General features: G+C 36.9%; 1 protein-coding gene across 1 annotated transcript in view; it reads left to right on the top strand.

The window, feature by feature from the left end:
- Window positions 1-19309, top strand: part of CNGB3 (cyclic nucleotide gated channel subunit beta 3) — a 663489-nt gene that overhangs the window by 636724 nt on the left and 7456 nt on the right. The window contains exons 7-13 of the mRNA XM_084508686.1: window positions 1653-1717; window positions 4292-4414; window positions 11775-11916; window positions 13716-13875; window positions 14315-14412; window positions 15456-15539; window positions 17733-17851. Coding sequence (XP_084364812.1) covers window positions 1653-1717; window positions 4292-4414; window positions 11775-11916; window positions 13716-13875; window positions 14315-14412; window positions 15456-15539; window positions 17733-17851 — 791 coding nt within the window. The remainder of the gene's footprint in view (window positions 1-1652; window positions 1718-4291; window positions 4415-11774; window positions 11917-13715; window positions 13876-14314; window positions 14413-15455; window positions 15540-17732; window positions 17852-19309) is intronic.

The following is a 19309-nucleotide window of genomic DNA, read 5'->3' as shown; positions in this document are numbered from 1 at the left end:
TTATCTAGCCAACTGAAGCCATTATTCTCTTATTTTTCTTGTAGCTTTCTTATAATAAAAAAGCTGTTTTGGGATTAAGAAAGGTTTGTTTCCATTATTTAAATTAGATTAATCTTAAATAAACTGTTTAGTTTTCAAACATCAGAAATATTCATTTAAGATCACTAATTAATGACAATGTATTTTCTCCTGCTGTTGGTAATGTCAGGTGCTTATTAAGCAAAGGTGGAAATTTTAATGACAACATAAGCTGTACACAGCACATTTAACAAGCATGAACCCACTTTTGTTGAGTCCAAAGACACGCAGTGGAGGGGCTGATATGTGGTTAGACAATATCCCTCTGCCTTTATTTCACAATACCTAACAGGCCTCAATATGTTCTCTACACATGAGCACAGTCTCTCTCTGAACTCTCTGTGCTATATGGTAGGCTCTGTAGTATTCCTTTGACCAGTTTAATGGTTAAATGCTACCTCAGAGCCATATTATTCTTCTCTCTCTTCTTTTGTAAAACTACCTCTGTGTGAATCACCATCAAAATACTGTGTCTGCACAACCAAAACAATTAATGATAGTCACGTATAACAACGTGAATGTCTTTTCAACTTACAAACCATTTATGAAACTGCACTTAATATGGAGCAGCATGTTGACAAAGAAATGGCTTTCATTTAAAGTTGGAAGAAGCAACAAGAACTCTAAGAATTAAATGAGGGTGCTCTTCATTTCAGTCTTCAACAAACTTCATACTTCCATAAATCAGAACCAAAACAGTATGAAAGAATAAAAAGTTAAACTGTACCTGGTATTAGTCAAACAGATGTGTACTGAACAACACCAAAAATGTATGTGGGAATATTATCATAGAATCATAGAATATCTCAAGTTGGAAGGGGCCAAAAAGATCATCAAGTCCAACTCCTGGGTCCACAGAGAATCACCCAAAAATCAGATCATGTGTCTTAGAGTGTCCAAATGCTTCTTGAACTCTGGCAGGTTCAGTGCCCTGACCACTTCCCTGGGGAGCCTGTCCCAGTGCCCGACCACCCTCTGGGTACAGAACCTTTCCCTAACCCCCAGCCTGACCCTCCCCTGTCCCAGCTCCATGCTGTTCCCTCGGGTCCTGTCGCTGTCCCCAGAGAGCAGAGCTCAGCGCCTGCCCCTCCGCTCCCCTCGTGAGGGAGCTGCAGGCCGCCATGAGGCCTCCCCTCAGCCTGCTCTGCTCTGGGCTGAACAAACCATGATTTGGTTTAGGGCTAAAGGTGAACTAGAAATTATTAACAGGAGGAATTTGATACAGCAGCAATCATTACTATGTAATCGTATATGTGGTTGTTGATACATATGAGCACTTACTGAATAGTTACTGGAATTTCAGAAAAAGAAAAAGTAGAAATCAATTATCTACATCAGTGTGACCTAAACAGCAAGGTCATCTCTGTAATCAGATTAATGGACGCTCAACACCCAAAACAATGTTTTACTCAATTTTTATCTTTGCAGTTCACCTTTAGATAAATGTTTAAGGAAACTCAGACTGCTGAAAAATCCATTATTTTCAAAATGTGTTTGTGAACTAATAACAGTATTACTAGAAAAATGTGTGGTGAAAGATAATGATTGGATGACTTCACTTATTTTCCATTCAGCATAACACATTCTTTGAGTTTAATGATCGTTTGGAAGCTATTCTGGACAAAGCATACATCTATAGGTATGTCCTTATTAAATCCTTGTAGAACGCACAGCTTGGCACAGAATGCCTTTCATTCAATGTCGTAAGTTGTCAGTGAAGCACTGGACAGTATATATTTGTCGGCACAGTATGGTAGATTTTAACTGTTCAAATTAAGATCTTTTTTAATATCTTTGTCTTTATTGTAATCATTAAAATAATAAATGTAAAGCTTTATTCATCTACGAAGTCCTGTTCAGTTCAGCTGGTCTGCTTGTGTGCAAAGGCTACTTTCATGCAAAATATTCACCACACTGAGGCTTCTGTCAAAATTTAACTGATCAGAACAATCAGAAAGAAGTTTCTTCAGTGAAAGAGCTAAAGAACAGCTTCTTTAGGTTCTTAGCAGTGCCAAATCCTCAGTAGCTGTTTATTTGTACTTTATAAAAGTTACGAGCTTGAGCCTATATCAACATTTTTCTTCAAACATGCTCTCACCATGAACCTGGCATATACAGAAACTTGATCCTCCACCACATTGACTAAACTTGGAATGAGAATGAACTCAGTACGGCTCTCAAATAGTGATTATAATTGATATCTACTGCACTGTGTTCTCACCTTCTGTATTCACCAAAAGAATTTTGGTTCCAACTCAGGCAGCCCGTGGACATGGGTATGGCAAATTTCATAGGTCACTCAGCAGTCACTGCTGCAGCTAGGACCTGATCAGCCTATCTACTCTATTACCATTATTGCCATTTACTGACAAACATTGTCAACAGCCTTAATTTATCCTGTTCAGTTCTTACACCAACAGATTTCTTTCCCTGTCCCAGTCCGGGGGCAAAATCTTTTTCCTGTATACAGCTGCATCATAAATACCATCTTATTAAAATACGATTACCAACTTATTTCAGAGAGTATTGCACTTAAATGGGAGTCTTTGTATTCGTACATTGCAAATGAGATATTTTATGTGATTTAGAAATTCAAAAAGGAGGTTGAAACATGATGTTTCATGTTTTCAGATACCTGTGAAATAAAAAACCTTAGAAGTCTCAAAGTTCTACTAAAGTATTTATGAGATGCTGTCCTTCTAAAAGCTTATTTATATGTTATCCTCTCCTTTCACTTACTGAGGAGTTTTCTTTCTTTGTTATGCTTTTTTAAGTCTTGTTGGTACAAAATCAGGCTTCTCTAAATTTCCACAAGGTGAAGAAACTGCTTTTCAGTTTCACAGTGGGCCTGGATGGATTCATTTCTCAAATTCACCAGTTTGCGTTTGTAGGAATAGAGCTAGAAAAAGTTACTGCACCATTATGGCAGATGCCATAAAAAGGCGCATGCCTATATCTAGGTGCATGCCTATATATTTATGCCAACATATATTGTAGCAAGTGCTTCCAGAACCTTTACTCTGGTCTCAAGAGTCCACCTGCATGGATTCAAACAAGTACCCAAGTCCCAGCATGGTCAGTTTTGCAATAGTACTGTCTCACATCAGCTATCTGCTGTTCTCAACATCTCACAACTCTAAACAGAGCTGTCCTGGAAGTGCACCAACATTTCAACGGAGAAGTCATATTCGGTTGCCAGAATCCTAAACAGTGCAAGTAGGGGGATGGCTCAGTGGCATGGAGTTGCAAAGAGGTCATGCAACGGCACCTGAAGAACAAGCAAAGGAGAACTTAATACAGAAGCAACCACAGAAACATTATCTCCCATTAGCTTAATTTATAGATCCAAGTTAATTAGACCTCATTAAATTATAACCACCATCAAAATATAATCACCCTCTCAGTTACTATGCACTGTGAAATGCATTGCATTCTGGCTGTAGCAGATGTAGCCATTATGGAACAGCCTCTCTGTGTTTAGGCAAGTCCTATACTTTCCTCCTTATTTATCCTTTGGATACATGAATGTTTGAACAGAGAGCTAAATCCAGGAGATCTTCCTTTTGATCCCCATGCACTGAACAGAGAATATACAATGAGATCATTACTGTATTAAACAGGAAGCCGCTCAGTTCATAAGTAGTTCATCACGAGTGTTCTTTGAAGAACTGGCCATAAGCATAAGAACCAGGATTAGGAATGATATAACTCCTGCTGTAGCCACTAAATCACACTATTTAGCAGATCTACTGTAGGCTTCCTAGCAAAGCTCTTGCAAAGCATTTCATTTCTGACCTCAGACGTTCCTTGGCTTTAGTTCACTGGTTCAGAGCCTATCTTGAACGGCATTTGACAAACACATAATTTTGTACCCTCTAGCCTCATTAATATAGCTTCGCATTTCTGTATATATTCATAGCCAGTAAAAGAGGTGGATTATGAAGTTCTCAGGACATCATGATTTAAAAAATACTCCTGTGTCAAATACTCAAGGAAAGATATTTATTTGACCTTGGACAAACATCAGAGACAAGCTTTTTTGGCCAGCTGTTTTTTTTCACAGAGTCAATACAGGTGGGAGCTATTTAGTGTATGCTTAGTATATACATTATTGACACAAAAAGCAAAGGGTGCCATATTAAAAGGAGGGAAAACTATACATTTTTAACAGGAATTTAGTCATCTGCAATTTGGAATCTGTTGACTTTTATAGGGTCATTCGAACAACTGGATACTTGCTGTTTATCTTGCACATTAATGCATGCTTGTATTATTGGGCTTCAGACTATGAAGGACTTGGCAGCACTAGATGGGTGTACGATGGCCAAGGAAACATGTAAGTCCTTTTCTCTCACAATTAGTTTTCATTGATTTTGCTCCTCCCTTCATCCCTCTCCCTTTCCCATGACTTTGTTTGCAGGTTATGCCCTTACTTTACAAGTGCATAGCTGTTAGCTTGGATAGCTAATTTTTAGAACCATGACTGTTGATTAGCAGCTTTCATTACTAGCACATATTTGGGGAGGCAGGTGCAGTGAATAATTGTTTTAGTACTTTTAGCTTTTATAGGCGTATGAGTCAGTACTAAGCACTAACTTAATTAAACATTTAGAAAGCAACAAAGATCATAAATTAAACTCACTGATTACTTATGCACATGGGAACTGTTAGAAGGATGACAGAACAATACCTCAAAGGAATCAGAGGCACCAATCTTTTTCTGCCACACAGCACTGTCATTAAAATGCAACATTTTATTCCCACTTAGCACCGTTGTGATTGGTCTAAAAAAAATCTACTGACTTTCTCTGATCTTTGGAAAAGGACTTGCTTAACCAGGTGCCAAGGGGTGTCCCCAATAGGAAGGAGTGGATATTGGCACACTTCTCACAAACTCCTTATGACAGAAAAAGTCTAGATGCCATCATTAAGATGAGGGAGAGGAAGCAACAGAAAAGCAGTATTCTGGGTGTAGTTATATAAAAACATATCTAGTATGATCAGATGTATGAAAGAATCTACATTTTTTCAAAGACCACAAAATAGTTAAAGCACAGAAGCATAATTTGTTCATTAATTGTGTTATTTGCAAAACTGCGTATAATATACTGCTGCTAACATAAAACACCCTTTAAACAACTTTTCACGCTTCTCTTTTAATAGTTTGGAGATGTGCTCTTCTTTTTTGTAATTTTGTCAGACTTCAGAAGTTTGATGTGAAATCACTGTTTTGAAGGGTAAGAAAATAACCTTTAGAGTAAAACACACTTCGTATAAAGTAGCATTGATTTTTAATAGCTAAGGTTCTCTCTCAAAAAAATAAAATAAAATAACATGGCTGAAGTTTTCACACACCACTAAAATACGCAGCTGGAATATTATACCCAGACATGCAAGCAGGCTCATGGAGCTCAGTGGGACCACTTATGTAAGAAAATTGTACACAGGTATTTATTCACAGGATCAAGTATTCTAGAAATCTGTCAAGAAAAATGCATAATGAATTTCTTTTATAGCAATTTCAGTTAATGTTATTCTTGGGAATACTTGTCTTGTAATTAAAAAACAAGTTAACTAAGACTAAGCACCTGAAGGCTCTGAGAATAAAGAGCAGGAAAAAAAAATATATATATATATTGAAAAGCCTTCCTGTTTTTCACAGGCAAAATTCAAAATTATTTTACTTTGCATTTATGCAAAAAATTGGTAGAAATTATTTTCTGGCTTGACCACAGACAATACAGTTGTGCCCAGAGGCAATGGTCATGTTTTTTAATGTTTTGTGGTACCTTTTCTGTGAAGAAGCAAAAACATTTTGAAAACGATGTCACACTAGTATCAAATGGGATTTATGGCAGAATTTATTATTAATAGTAATAATAAACTGATAACTTAAGTCATTACACTGAGATGTTGAAATAAAACACGCATAAGAATATATTCATGTATGCTTCTTTAATCCGTTAATCTACCTCATCTGACATTAGTATGCAATTATTCTTTTGCTTCTACCTAATTTATACTATATAAGATCCCAGGTACATGGAAACTCAAGATGTATCCCAAGTTGAGCTGCATCTCATAAAGTATAACCTGTTATCCTTCTAACAGTAAATGGCTTTTGTATAGGATAGTCATCAAATCAAAGACTAAGGCAAGACATACCTATTTGTCAAATATTTGGAAATTTTTGACAGAGAGTCATAGTATGAACAACAGTTATTATTGGAGATGCAGTTTGAAATTAAACATGTCAGAAAATACACTTCAAGGTATATATTTTTCTTTGTTCTTGGTTGTTCCTGTTTTCCAATCTGAGAAAAATATATCAGAATAAGTGACCAGAACTGAAGCATATATTATGGTAGAGCAATAATTTCCTTTCACACAGCAGTCAGAGGGGCAGATATTTGAAGTAAAATATTCCATTGTTCTCATCTAGAATGGGAATGTGTTCAGAAAGAAGATAAAACAAACATGGCTTCTTAACTAATTAAAAAAAGTCAGACAGCATTTTGACATATGAAACAAAACTGTAGCAGTCTCCGATTACACTGACTCAAAGCAAGTGAACTGGCATTGATTTAGTGGCATTAAGGTTTTATGTAGAATCCCTGCTGTGTCCATAAAATATTGCTAGTGATGTCCAAACCAAGTTCTTAAAAATGTCAACACTTTAGGATCATGTTTTTCCCTTTCCCAGGCTAAAAAGAACACACAGACGAGAGTTTCCCTCATCGGTTTGATTATACGTATTCCTGAGCAAGAATACAAACTAGTGAGGTCCAATTTATAACAGCTGTAGCACAGCATTAAAACCACAAGTAAAATTATCAAAGCAGCAATTCTTCCAAACTTCTGCTAGATGTATTCTTTTCCAGTCTGTGTCCAGACTCCAAAATGTTAGCTCCAGTCCAAATAAAAAAAAAAAAAAAAAAGAGAGAGATATTTTGCATGGCAGCCTACAATGAAAGCCTTCAACCCGAGCTACAAAGGGCAGTCAGGTTTACCCACACTGCAACACACCCGAATTATCCACCCAAGGTGTTCCCAGCATTAAAACTGCTCTTGATGAACTTCCCATAATTATGTAGATAGACTTCAGTCCCTCCTAATGCAGGAGGGTAGCATCACAGATGCAAAACCATAGCGCAGAGCTTATGTGACCAGAGCAGCAGGATATTGAGAAGGTCTCTTAATTCTAGCTAAGTGAACAATTTGAACCATATGTGTTTATTTTCAGTCTAGTTTAACTACATAAGTAAGAGGTTGGTTTAATTCCTTGAGAAAATGGACAAATCCTCTAGAAAGTGATTAAAGGCAGGAACCTAGTGTCATGGTTTTGAATCGTCCCCTGGAAGTATCCACCTCACTGCCTATAAGGGAAAGTAAGCCTAAGGAGCTAAAATTCTCATGCAGCCCCCCAGTTCAACAATAAAGTTGGGCAAAAAAATTGTTCCACTTATCTCATGGTATATCTTTCCTGCTGTTTGCAAGCCGTCTACAGGTAGGCTGAAAAATTCTCTAGCATATTTACTAATCAAAACATCCATTTGTATCCTAATGAATTTTCTCTATGGCTTGCTGCCTTCCTGCTCTGGGTACAGACGTAGTGGATATTTGGAAATCCCAGAAAATGATCACTGTATGTGTCTAGAACAATTCAATTTCATTGGTTTACAACGACCAATATGCAGTAAGAATGGCATATCTTTAAAGATGTTGCATATGTGCATATCACCTATATGCTGTACTTCCAAATAGGTCTGATGTGTCACACCCACAGAGCTTGCTACAGAGGCAGTTTTGTGCCTCCAAACAAACTGAATACACAGCTGTGGTGGTCTCACCATGATGGGCAGCTGAACTCCACAGCCACTCTCACGCTCCTCCTTCTCAAAGGGAAATGGGGAGAAAATACAATGGAAAGGGCACAAGGGAGGGATGAGATAAGGACAGGGAGATCACTCACCAGTTATCATCATGGGAAAAACAGACAGCATAATGTTATTTATTACCTCCTGTTCCTCTTCCTTACTCTCTCCCCCTGCTCGATGTAGGGTCCCTCCCATGGACGCCAGCCTTCCTGAACTGATCCTGCATGGTGTTCCCACAGGCAGCAGCTCTTCAAGAACTGCTCCCACATGGCTCCGTACCATGGGGTCCATCCCCCCAGAGCAAACTGCTCCAGCACGGGGTCTGTACCACAGGCAGCAGCTCCCCACAGACCCCGTGCTCCTGCGTGGGCTCCTCTCCACGGGCTGCAGCTCCGGCCCAGGGCCTGCTCCTGTGGGGGCTCTCCATGGGCTGCAGCCTCCTCCAGGCCACATCCACCTGCTCCACCAGGGGTCCTCCATGGGCTGCAGCCATGTGGGATCTGCTCCATGTGGGCTGCAGGGGGACAGCCTGCTCCACCAGGGGCCTCTCCACAGGTCACAGGGGAACTTCTGCTCCGTGCCTGGAGCACCTTCTGCCCTCCTTCTGCACTTCTTGGGGTCTGCAGGGCTGGTTCTTATTTCGTGCTCTCCCAGCTGCTGTTGTGCAGCACATTTTTCCCCCCCCCTTCTTAAATCTGCTCTCACATAGGTGCAAACAACATTGCTTAGTGGCTCAGCTCTGGCCAGCAGCAGGTCCAGGAGCTGGCTGGAGCGGGCTCTGATCTGACATGGGGCAGCTGCTGACCTCTGCTCACAGAGCCCACCCCTGCAGACCCCCACTACCAAAACCTTGCCATGTGAATGCAGCAGCCCAACCCATACATATGTCAGACCTAATGCTTTGAGACTTGCTACTTGTAGCCTTATTTTTGATATAAATCATTGTCATTTACACCTTACTCTCTGAGCACATCACACCCACAGTCATTTGATGAATAAGTCATTCAAGAAGGAAAGGTACCAAGGAGGACATCATTAGAATGCCTGTTTATAAAAGCCTCTTCTTTATTCCACTTCAAACCTGTGCTGGTTGTAATCAGAGATTAAAAATGTGACAGCCCTGAAATACAGCTTCACTGGGCTGTGTGAATACCGCCTTAAAATCTGACAGCCATATGCACAAAGATTTGATTTAATTGTATTAACCAAAACCATGTAGGAACTTCAGCATATTCTGAAGTGGACTTTTATAAAAATATATTTTTATTGTCATAACATTACAAGGTGTCTTATGTTTTTGTTTGTTTGTTTGTTTGTTTGTTTGTTTCTGAATGTTTTCATACATAGGACTTATTTCAGGGAAAAATCTAGTAGTCTGATTGCCTGAAGGATACACTTACAGTCTATGCTCTGCAGAGTGAAAATCTCTTTCTTGTCTCATGTCGTTTGCTCCAACAGTAATTTTATAGCAGGCTAGTAAGCCATATGGTAAGCACTGATGTTTTCCAGACACTCTAGCTAGTAGGAAGCAGAGCTGCTAATGCCATTGAAACTGTAGTCTGTTTTTTTCTGGCTTTCCATAAACAAAATTTACAATCTCATTTCTTAGGAAAAACATTCCCTTATATTTCAACACTGTAACGTTTATGTCAGATTAAAACAAAATTAATAAAAAAAATTAATAAAGTAAAGTAAAAAGAGAAAATATAAAATCTGTGCCTAAGAGACAGTGAATATCATTGTGACTTTATCTGTAGAAAATTTCCTCTGAAGTAAAATTAAAAAAAAAAAAAAAAAAAAACCACTGTATTAACTACATCTTCAGAAAGGGATGGGCAGTTCTGAAAACAAACAAACAAACAAAAAAACACCTCAGGAGTGTATGTATTCTTCAAAGAAACATGTTAAGGATCCCTAAAGTCCTTTCAGGAATTGCTTTCATGCTTCACAGATTCTCTCCCAGAATGGAGATTATATCATGGTGGATTTAACAGTCTTGGCAACTGAGGTCATTGGGAGTGAGGGAGTTTGTTAATTTGTTTCATTTGCTACAGTAATTAAGCACAGAAGTACTGCTAATTTCTTTACATTTTCATAGTCATGAATTCTACATGTTTCAAGCTCTACAGCATTCACACATAACAAATGAATACAATATCAATATGCTTCGTATGACAAATCTTCTTAGACAAGCTAGAGACATCACTTTATGTTTAAATCTGCAATTCCTCCAACAGGTATGTGAGGCTTGTTCTTGCTTTTTCTTTGAGCTACAGAACTCTTGAGTGAAAGCTGCCACTTATGCATACTTTGCTGCAAGTGTGAATAGGTGATGGTGGGTTTTTTTTGAACCTGAGTGAAAATATTGTATTGGTGTAATCCAACTGTTCATTTTGCATCCCTAACAAGGAAAAATGACAGGATGACACATATGCAATTAATTTTTGATTTAAGGACTCTGAATGAAAACTGGCAGTTCTGGCTGTTTAAAACCAGAAAACCAGGGTAAAAGTGATCATCGCTACTGCGTTTCATTATTTTGAAAGCAAGAGAAATGTGACTTTGTAGTGAAAACCAAAAATTGATTGCATGGGAAATCCTGACATTTTAGGTGAAAAGATTTGGAAACACTGTCAAGTTATTTAAAATGGAACATTCTTCACTGGAAGTGGTTGATATTGTCAGTTCACTTTCTTATATTTGAACAAAACTGACCTTCTCATAGTATTGTTACACAAACCATTTATTAATAGGAGTGGAGTTCATATCTTAATAATAATAAAAAAAAAAAAGAGATTTAATTTAAAGTGGGGGCCACCAAACTAAAATGTACTCCTGAAGTTTGCAGGCCAATCAGGTTGGCCTCAAATTCAGTGCAGGCATGAGAAGATATATGCTAGACTGTCTATTTCAAAGAAACATCTCCAAAAGCATTTCTTCCGGTTTTGTTGCTGGGGGTTTTGTTGCTTTTTTAAATTTTATTTTATTTCAAACTCAATAAAATTCAAGAAATAGAATGAATCCTCATTGCTTTAGAAGCTATGGTCATTGTTGATAGGAAATCTCACTGTACAATTAAGGAAAACTTACTTCTAATTATTAGAGAAGCTGAAATCTGATTGTATAGAGACTTATAAAGTCAAATTCTAATGATTAGGTGTCCTTTAGAAATATTCCTGGACCATTTATTTGTTAGCTCAGAAAAGAAAGAAACAATAGCACATTCATGGCAATGATTAGAACTAATTAATTGCAGCTGCACTTAATGGGGTACGCTGCATTACTAATGGTTTTCGAATGAAATTTTAAAAAGAATATTAGAGATGCCAAGGCACTTTACATACATAAGTATAGAGTTAGTATGGCTATCCTCACAAAATAAAAAAGAATTCTGTACAGGTCCCTTGTTGTTTTTATAAACTCGTGTTATCAACTAGTGGAAATACAGTGATTGAATGGAATGGATTCAGTCATGCACAGGGCTGTACAAAAAGGACTGTACAAATAGAAAAAAAAGCCTTTGGCCAAAGAGCTCACACTTAAACATGGGAAGAGAGAGACAGCAAATGGATACAGGGAAGGAGGCAATGTAAGCCATATGTTGCAATAGTCTTAGTGACTGACTATTGCTAACTGCTATATTCGCCCTCCAGACCAGGAGAGTTCTGAGAAAAGCCTGAAGGGTGTTCACATGGACAGCTCTTCCCAGGCATGGGGGAAAGTAGTGAGGGCAAGAAAGTGTTTGTTAAGGTGATAAAAAGTGTAGTCAATGACATAAGTAGCTCCACTCAATAGCAAAAATTCTGTCTGTATCCACAGGTACCTGAGGTGTTACTACTGGGCAGTTCGTACATTAATCACCATCGGTGGCCTTCCAGAACCACAAACCCTGTTTGAGATAGTTTTTCAACTGCTGAATTTTTTCTTGGGTGTCTTTGTCTTCTCCAGCTTAATTGGTCAGGTACATCAAGAAATCAGTAACTACGTATATTCAATGTACTGTAATGTAGCAATGATATATTCAATTTTATTCTGTTTAGTTCCAGGAAAAAGTTTACCTATAACATGGATGTCCCTCTTTTTCACTGTCACCCACTCTTCTGACTGCTGCATGCATTTAATCAGTTCCTGGTTTTGTAAGCCTTTCACACACAAGTTGATTTAAAGCCAAGTCTGTGCATGACACAGATTATTCTTAAATCTATGTACAATTCCCTTTTTCTTCATCACAGCCAAGGAGGCAGTTCCTTAACATTCACACTCTACTGTTAAATCTGATATGAAAGTTACAATTGCAAGTATAATTATATTAATATGTACAAATTATCAAATAAATCATACTTAATATTACTGAGAATACAAATCGCAAGCTTTCTGTCAAACCAGAATTGAGATATCTTCCATAAGTTACAAAATATTTGTTGATTTGAAAATTGACTATTTTCTATTTCTCTTGATTTTCATATGGCAAGAGGAAAAAAAAAAAAAAAGCCTACAGCAAAGCAAATCAGTTATACTTCCAAACAAATGGAACCCAGCATGGACTATTTCCAGCTTGTAGCTTGTTAACTATTAAATTTGGGCTTTAGGTCCACAGGTTTTAAAATACCTTGCCTACAGAAAAATAGAATGATTCTTATGGCAGGCTGTGTCTTGTGTTGGATTCCTTTAGAAGTGATTCCAGGGCTTTTGATTTGTACATGTCTGTTACTGGGAGAATTAATGTGAAAAAAATAAAGATATTGGTGATTTTTTCTTTATGAGTTCAGAATGTGAAAAAAAGTTCAGCCAAAGTTAAAAAAATATATACGCCTCTCACAATTTAGAAGTGTGAGATACCCAATTATCATAGAACATTCTTTCCTATCAAATTTCAAATTCATCCACAAACAAGTATTACCAAAAATAAAACCAAAAATTACCAAAAACTGATTATTCATATAAAAGCTCTCTTCCCCAAATAGATCTGAGATTATCTTTTGGAACTAGAGTAGTCAATTGTGGAATCAAAACTTATTAATACACGAGCAGCTTCATTACATATTGTTATAATTCCTGTTTACAAAAATATTTTAAACTTACTGAGTTATTCCCAATTTAGCATAGCTGCCTAAAAATTGTTATTCCTCCAATCAATTGCCTTTCTGTAATAAGAAATAGAATTTACCTCAGTAGCATACTAATCCTTGGCCACTGCAGTGTGAAGCTGTTCTACTAAAAACAAATTACATTTGTGTTGAAATTTTAAATGATGTTCCTGCACTAAAGTCTTCAAGGTCAACTTTCAGCCCAAAGTGGATTTTTAGGACTGATCTAGCTTCAATTTAAACAGTGTCAGGATCTTAGCTCTATTGGTGCCAGCTGATGTTATTACAGAAATTTAGCCTGGTTTGCTTCATTTCTGACTTGCATAGCACAGCAAATGCACAGTAGCTTTATTATAGATGTTTACAAAAGCATTATCTGTATTTTTCATGCAACTACAGAAATAAAAGACAGAAGAGCAAGCTGAAAAACACAAATGATTCCTTTAAAAATAAAAAATATAGACTGTTTCTTACACAGTTAAGTTTTATCTTTAATGTTTCTGAAAAAGCAGATGAAGGAACTATTCAAAACATGGAGTCGAATGCATAATTAATCAGCAATTTTGTAAACAAAAGTTTTATCCTTTTTTTTTTTTATTAATGTCATTGACAAGATACTCAAATCATGACTATTTTTGCTGAAATGTGTAGTAATATCAACTGATGTTTGCAGATGAGAGATGTAATCGGAGCAGCTACAGCAGGACAGAACTACTACCGATCCTGTATGGACAACACTGTCTCCTATATGAACACTTACTCCATTCCAAAAGTGGTTCAAAATCGTGTTCGAACCTGGTATGAGTACACATGGGACTCTCAGGGAATGCTGGGTAAGGCTTTCCAATTCCAGTTACACAGAAGCTCAAAAAGAGAATGTTCTGTACAGATATAGCTATAAGGTGAAATGCACATTTCTTCTTTTCTGAATTTCATAGGAGAGAGCAAGAGGAGAGTATTCCATTTCCGTTAGAAAAGCAAAAAACCCCAAAGCAATACAACGCTTCACAATTTCTATTAATTTATGTAAAGTTCTGGTTATATCTTTAGACAAGATATGCAACTTAAAAGACAATTTCTTCTGGTTAGCATATTAGCATCTTCCTCATTTGAACTAATAAATGCTAGAATTACTCCACTAAGTTGTTTTTCTATGCAATGCTCATTTTTATAGACTTTCTTTCATTATTCCTGTATAGTTTCCAACTAATCAGGTTTTCTTTTTTTTTTCTTTTTTTTTTTTTTTCTTTTTTTTTTTAATTTCTGTTACAGATGAATCAGAATTACTGGAGCAGATGCCAACCAAAATGCAATTAGCCATTGCAATTGATGTGAACTTTGCAATTGTCAATAAAGTTGACTTATTCAAAGCAAGTACCTTTACAGAAGAATGCAGCAATGATGTGTGGTATTTGTGAGACAGAAACCTTTTTTTTGTGCATCTTGCCACACTTAAGAACGTATTTGTTAATATTCAAGGCAAAATAAGTCTAAGAAATATCTAAGTCAGTGGGGACAAGTCAGGACAAAGACAAGTACCTGCCTTTTTTGTGTTAAATCAGAGATTAAAAAAAAAAAAAAAAAAAAAAAGTGAATGAGATTAAGAAACAGTCCTGTTATACCGACATATTAAAGCTGATGGTCAGACTGTCAGATTCTAGAGTATAACTAATCTCTAGAGCCAAATTTAGAAGAATGTAATTTTTAGTACAGATCACCTTGCTGTCTACGGCCTAGCACTGCCTGAGAGATCACGGTTACTATTTGTTCTGGGAACACGGCTTTGATGTAGTGAATGTTATTTTTAGTAGCTTTTTGTTCAAAGGAGCTTTCTTATCATTATCATGGTAGGTTTCAAGAGAGATTATTTAAATGTGGTACTTAAGATTGGACATTTTACATCAAAAATGGGGAGACATTGCATTTTTAGAAGTAGTCGTGAAATACATTGAGCTTAACCATTTTTTAGGACAGTTGCAAGAAATCAGGGTGTCTGTGTTTAAACATTACATAGTTCCAATGTTTCTGCAACATTTGCTGAAGACTTGGAATTCATAGATTCATAAAAAGAATTTGACCTGCTTTTTTTCCCCTGGGTCAGTATAAAAATCACCTAAAAGACATATAAAACACAGGAAAAAAGCACTGAATGTTGTAGATGTACAGAAGCTCACTCCATTAAAAAAAAAATATTAAAAAATTGCTCAACCCAAAGAGAATATTATAAGTATCTGAAATGACATTTCCTTCAATAATTTCTCTCTTTTAAAAGCTGTCCCTTACTATGTTTTCATTTTTCATTCCACTTATGAACCCCTGGATCACTCTTGTATTAACTTGCTGCCCAGTGTAAGCACTAATAATCACTTGTGTTACTAAATCAATACAGAACAATTCTACTTAATTTTAACAGGGCTGTGATACTCAGATGATATATGACATGCTGCTAAGGTTGAAATCCATTGTGTATTTACCTGGTGACTTTGTCTGCAAAAAGGTGAGCATTTCTGTCTCTTTCAAACAATAAATATAATACATATTTTAGAAAAAAAAAAGAAAAAAGAAAAAAGAAAAAGAGTTCAGACATAGGTCAATAGTATTCTTTAAATAAAATTAATCCTGAGTGAATTAGATAGCGTAAAAATAATTAAGGTATTCTATGTAATAACAACAAATTTGCTCTCATGTTTCAACACAGAACAAGACAATATGGGTTTTATTACTTATATTAGCCAACAAAACTATAATAGTATGGGAAAGTATTTAATGTAAATATGGCTTATCTAGGTACACATCATGAAGTTTGAATATTTAAAATGGAGCAAGCTTAATTTTTTATACACATATACATACAAACTTACCCTACAGATCTCAATCCATGATGCTTTGCATATGTTTCATTTGTGTATTCAGAAATACTGAAGTAGAATTACTCAGGAATTTAAATAACCCGTATTGCTCCTTACAGCAGGATCTGATCTTGCTTTGCCTTCACTCTGAGCCTGGAACCATCTCCAGACTTAAGCTCAATGCTGACACACTGTCCCTTAGCTATGAAGTGTCTTCTCTTTGCGTTTTAGCTCAAACTTGGTCTTAACAGCAGCACAAGTCTATTTTCAAAGGTTTGTTACCATACTCATAGGCTCTACTGGATGTAATTAAAGCATGGGGGTAAAGTAGCAGTGCTGTTAGTGTTCTTTTAAATAACCCACACTTCACAGCACAGACCATCAGAACTCCTTAACTTAGCTTTAGCCGCTCTGGTCTAGTTCTGGTCACAAAGGTCCTGCTCCCTCAAGGAGCTGAGGAAGGTGGAAGGTGTGGGAGGAGTCCCTGCCCGTGCAGGGGAGTTGAATTAGATGATCTTTCAGGTCCCTTCCAACCCAAACCATTCGGTGATTCCATGATTCTATGCTGTGAACCTCTTTCTGAATGCTGAGTTAGTTCCACCAGTTCCACAATGCAGGAAGTTAAACATTTGTGAATGCACTGAAGGATCAGGTGTGTCCCTTGAAAGACCAATCCCAGAATTACTGATTGCTAGGCAGGGTGGGAGAGTTATTTGCTTGCACAATGCACAGCATTAGAGGATCTTGGAATGTGGCTGGGACTCTACCACAGCAGGTATGACAGTAATGACAGTAACAGGTTCTAGGTCTTGATCCTGCAGTCAGATAAAAACAGTTCTAAACAAGGATGGGTTACAAAAAATGGGAGTATCATTTTATTCCAGCCAGATTTAGAGCACAGAGGACACTCATTTATATAAATCTACAATGTGGCCAACAACCATGGTAGTCCCACTAACACTGTATTTTTTAGCAAGGAATAAAACCCTGTTGGAACCTGAGAACTGGGAGTACCTCCTACCTGGGTGTGCCTCATCATACCTTACCAAAGAGGCTCCAGCATGCAGGTTTTGAAAACCAGATTAAGGGAAAGGAAGTACAAACCCTACATTTTGAATCCTAGCTTTGTTGCTGCTGCATTTTTGCTTTTAAAATGAAATGGTTGTTTTTCTTCAGTTAGTCCAACAGCACAAATGGAAAAATATTTATTTTCCCATTACTGAGATGTTGTGAGGACAGTTATTATCATGTTTGTGAAGTCCCTTCTATTATTCCAGTTTGCCTGCTTTTCATCCTATATACTGATATCATGCCTTTTAATCTCATGAGATCTTGTGGAGGATAAATAAGTGAACTAATAATCTCAAGCTATCCAGCGATTACATAAAAGTAGACAAAGTTTTGAGTGATTTTTTATTCTTATTTTCTTTGTAAATTAGATAAGTGAAGATTAGAATTAATGGAGTGAAAACTGAAACTTTTTAAACCATGAAGCACAGGGGTTTTCACACTTCTGCTATTGAATGTTCTGCTGAATTACTTTAGTTTCTACCTGGATAGTTGATGGAAATGACTGATATAATCTTGTTTATTATCTAGTCTTCATTTTTCAAGCTGGCCTGGATAGTCTTAATTCTACTCAAATATTAACTCACATCACCATTAGATCTGCCAAAGTCAGTCCTTGCACTTGTGTTCAGTGCTAGAAAAAGTGGGACAAAAATTAGTTTCTCTATAATAATGGCAAAACAGTGTATAAGAACAATGAAATTTATTTAAATGGAAGTTTTTCAGATTATTCTATGTTAAAAAATTAGATTGTTATATGTTTCTGTGTCCAGGGAGAGATTGGCAGAGAGATGTACATCATCAAACAAGGTGAAGTTCAAGTCCTTGGAGGTCCTGATGGTACAAAAGTCCTGGTTACACTAAGAGCAGGAGCTGTATTTGGGGAGATCAGGTAGGTCCATCACTATTTTTAACACTTCCTTTAGAACTGGTCAAATAATCAATGTTTTATAATAAATAATTAACTGGTTAAATAATCAATTTAACTTCTCTTGTAAGCATTGGGAGGCTGGAAAGTTGGGTAAGATCAGCCAAGAAGACAGTGAGCATAGAGATATAGGTAAGTGAAGGAAAAACTAAGTAAATGAAAACTTGGAGACTAATCTGGCAAGATCTGAGCCTTCTAAACAACAAATAATGTATAATCAGTGTTTTGGGAAATGTTCATAGGGATTTACAGATGGACTTCTCCTTCAGCATTTAAAAGATTTAATGCATCTTCCTGTTGCAAGGTCTGCAATAGGGCAGGACTAAATGTATTTTATTGTCTGTATAGTGCGACTAAGTGTACTTACAGAGCAGATAGTAAAAATGATAATTTCCAACAAAGGAGATAAAAAATCTGAAATCGCAAACCAGAGTGGTTCTTGAGGCGCTAAAGTAGGGATTAAGTTGCCAAAAGTCATCATCTGCATTTTAAAACGTATTTGTTTAAGAGCATGCATAAGAGAAAAAGGCTGACAGATCAGGTTTTGGGGTCTAAGTTTCGCCATAAAAGAAAATTTTTCTCAGATGGCTACAAATGTTTTTTATATTCTCCACATAGCTGCTATGTGGAGAGTTGCAATCCATTAACTCTTATGTGTCTTGTTCACCAATTAACCAACCAAGTGCTAGATTTTAGGCATTGCATCCCCTGCTGAGGTTGGCTTGAAGAAAAGTAATAAAATGCATGTGCTCCTGCATGTGATAAACTGGATTCTTGATTTCTTCCAGCTGCCTTCCTGTTATTGTTAATCCTCTTGCTGGTAGCTTCAATCTGTCTTTTGAGAAGTGGCAATTAGCTCTATGCTAGGTTTACATTTATCTTCTACTGCATCTCCCTTTGTGGCAGTGGAAACATTCCCATTTATTCAGTGATGGGTGTAGAGGACTGGCTGAGACCTGCACCTGAAAAACACCTGATATATCCCACAGATACAGGCGTTTCTCATTGAGTGGGAAAGTGAGATTGTATCAGCTCTTCACATGAAGGTTATTTTAAAGGTATTTCTCTGTGTGGCAATACAATACCAAAACAAAGCCTCAAAACAAACTGCTGGAAAGACCGAGAACACACTGATTTTCAGGAAGGGCTAAATACTGAAAAGATAAAGGAAAAAAGCTGCAGCAGCCCAGATATGTAACTCTCACCTAGTTTTTCAATTATTTATTAGTTTTGCATTTGGAGCAAGGACTTTTTTTTTTTTTAACTGAAAAATGTTAGTCATTGGTTTGAAAACAAGGAAAGGATTTTCAACGTTTTGATCTAATAAAAGTGAGTACTCATTTCCATATGAGAACTACACAGCTGCCTTTAAAGATGCATTTCCTGATATATTTTACTTTTCATGTAATTGCCAGCAAAACC

This window comes from Aythya ferina (assembly GCF_964211825.1).
Source record: "Aythya ferina genome assembly, chromosome: 2".
Lineage (NCBI taxonomy): Eukaryota > Metazoa > Chordata > Aves > Anseriformes > Anatidae > Aythya > Aythya ferina.
Note: the sequence above shows the minus strand (reverse complement) of the source record. Positions and strands in the feature narration are given on the sequence as shown.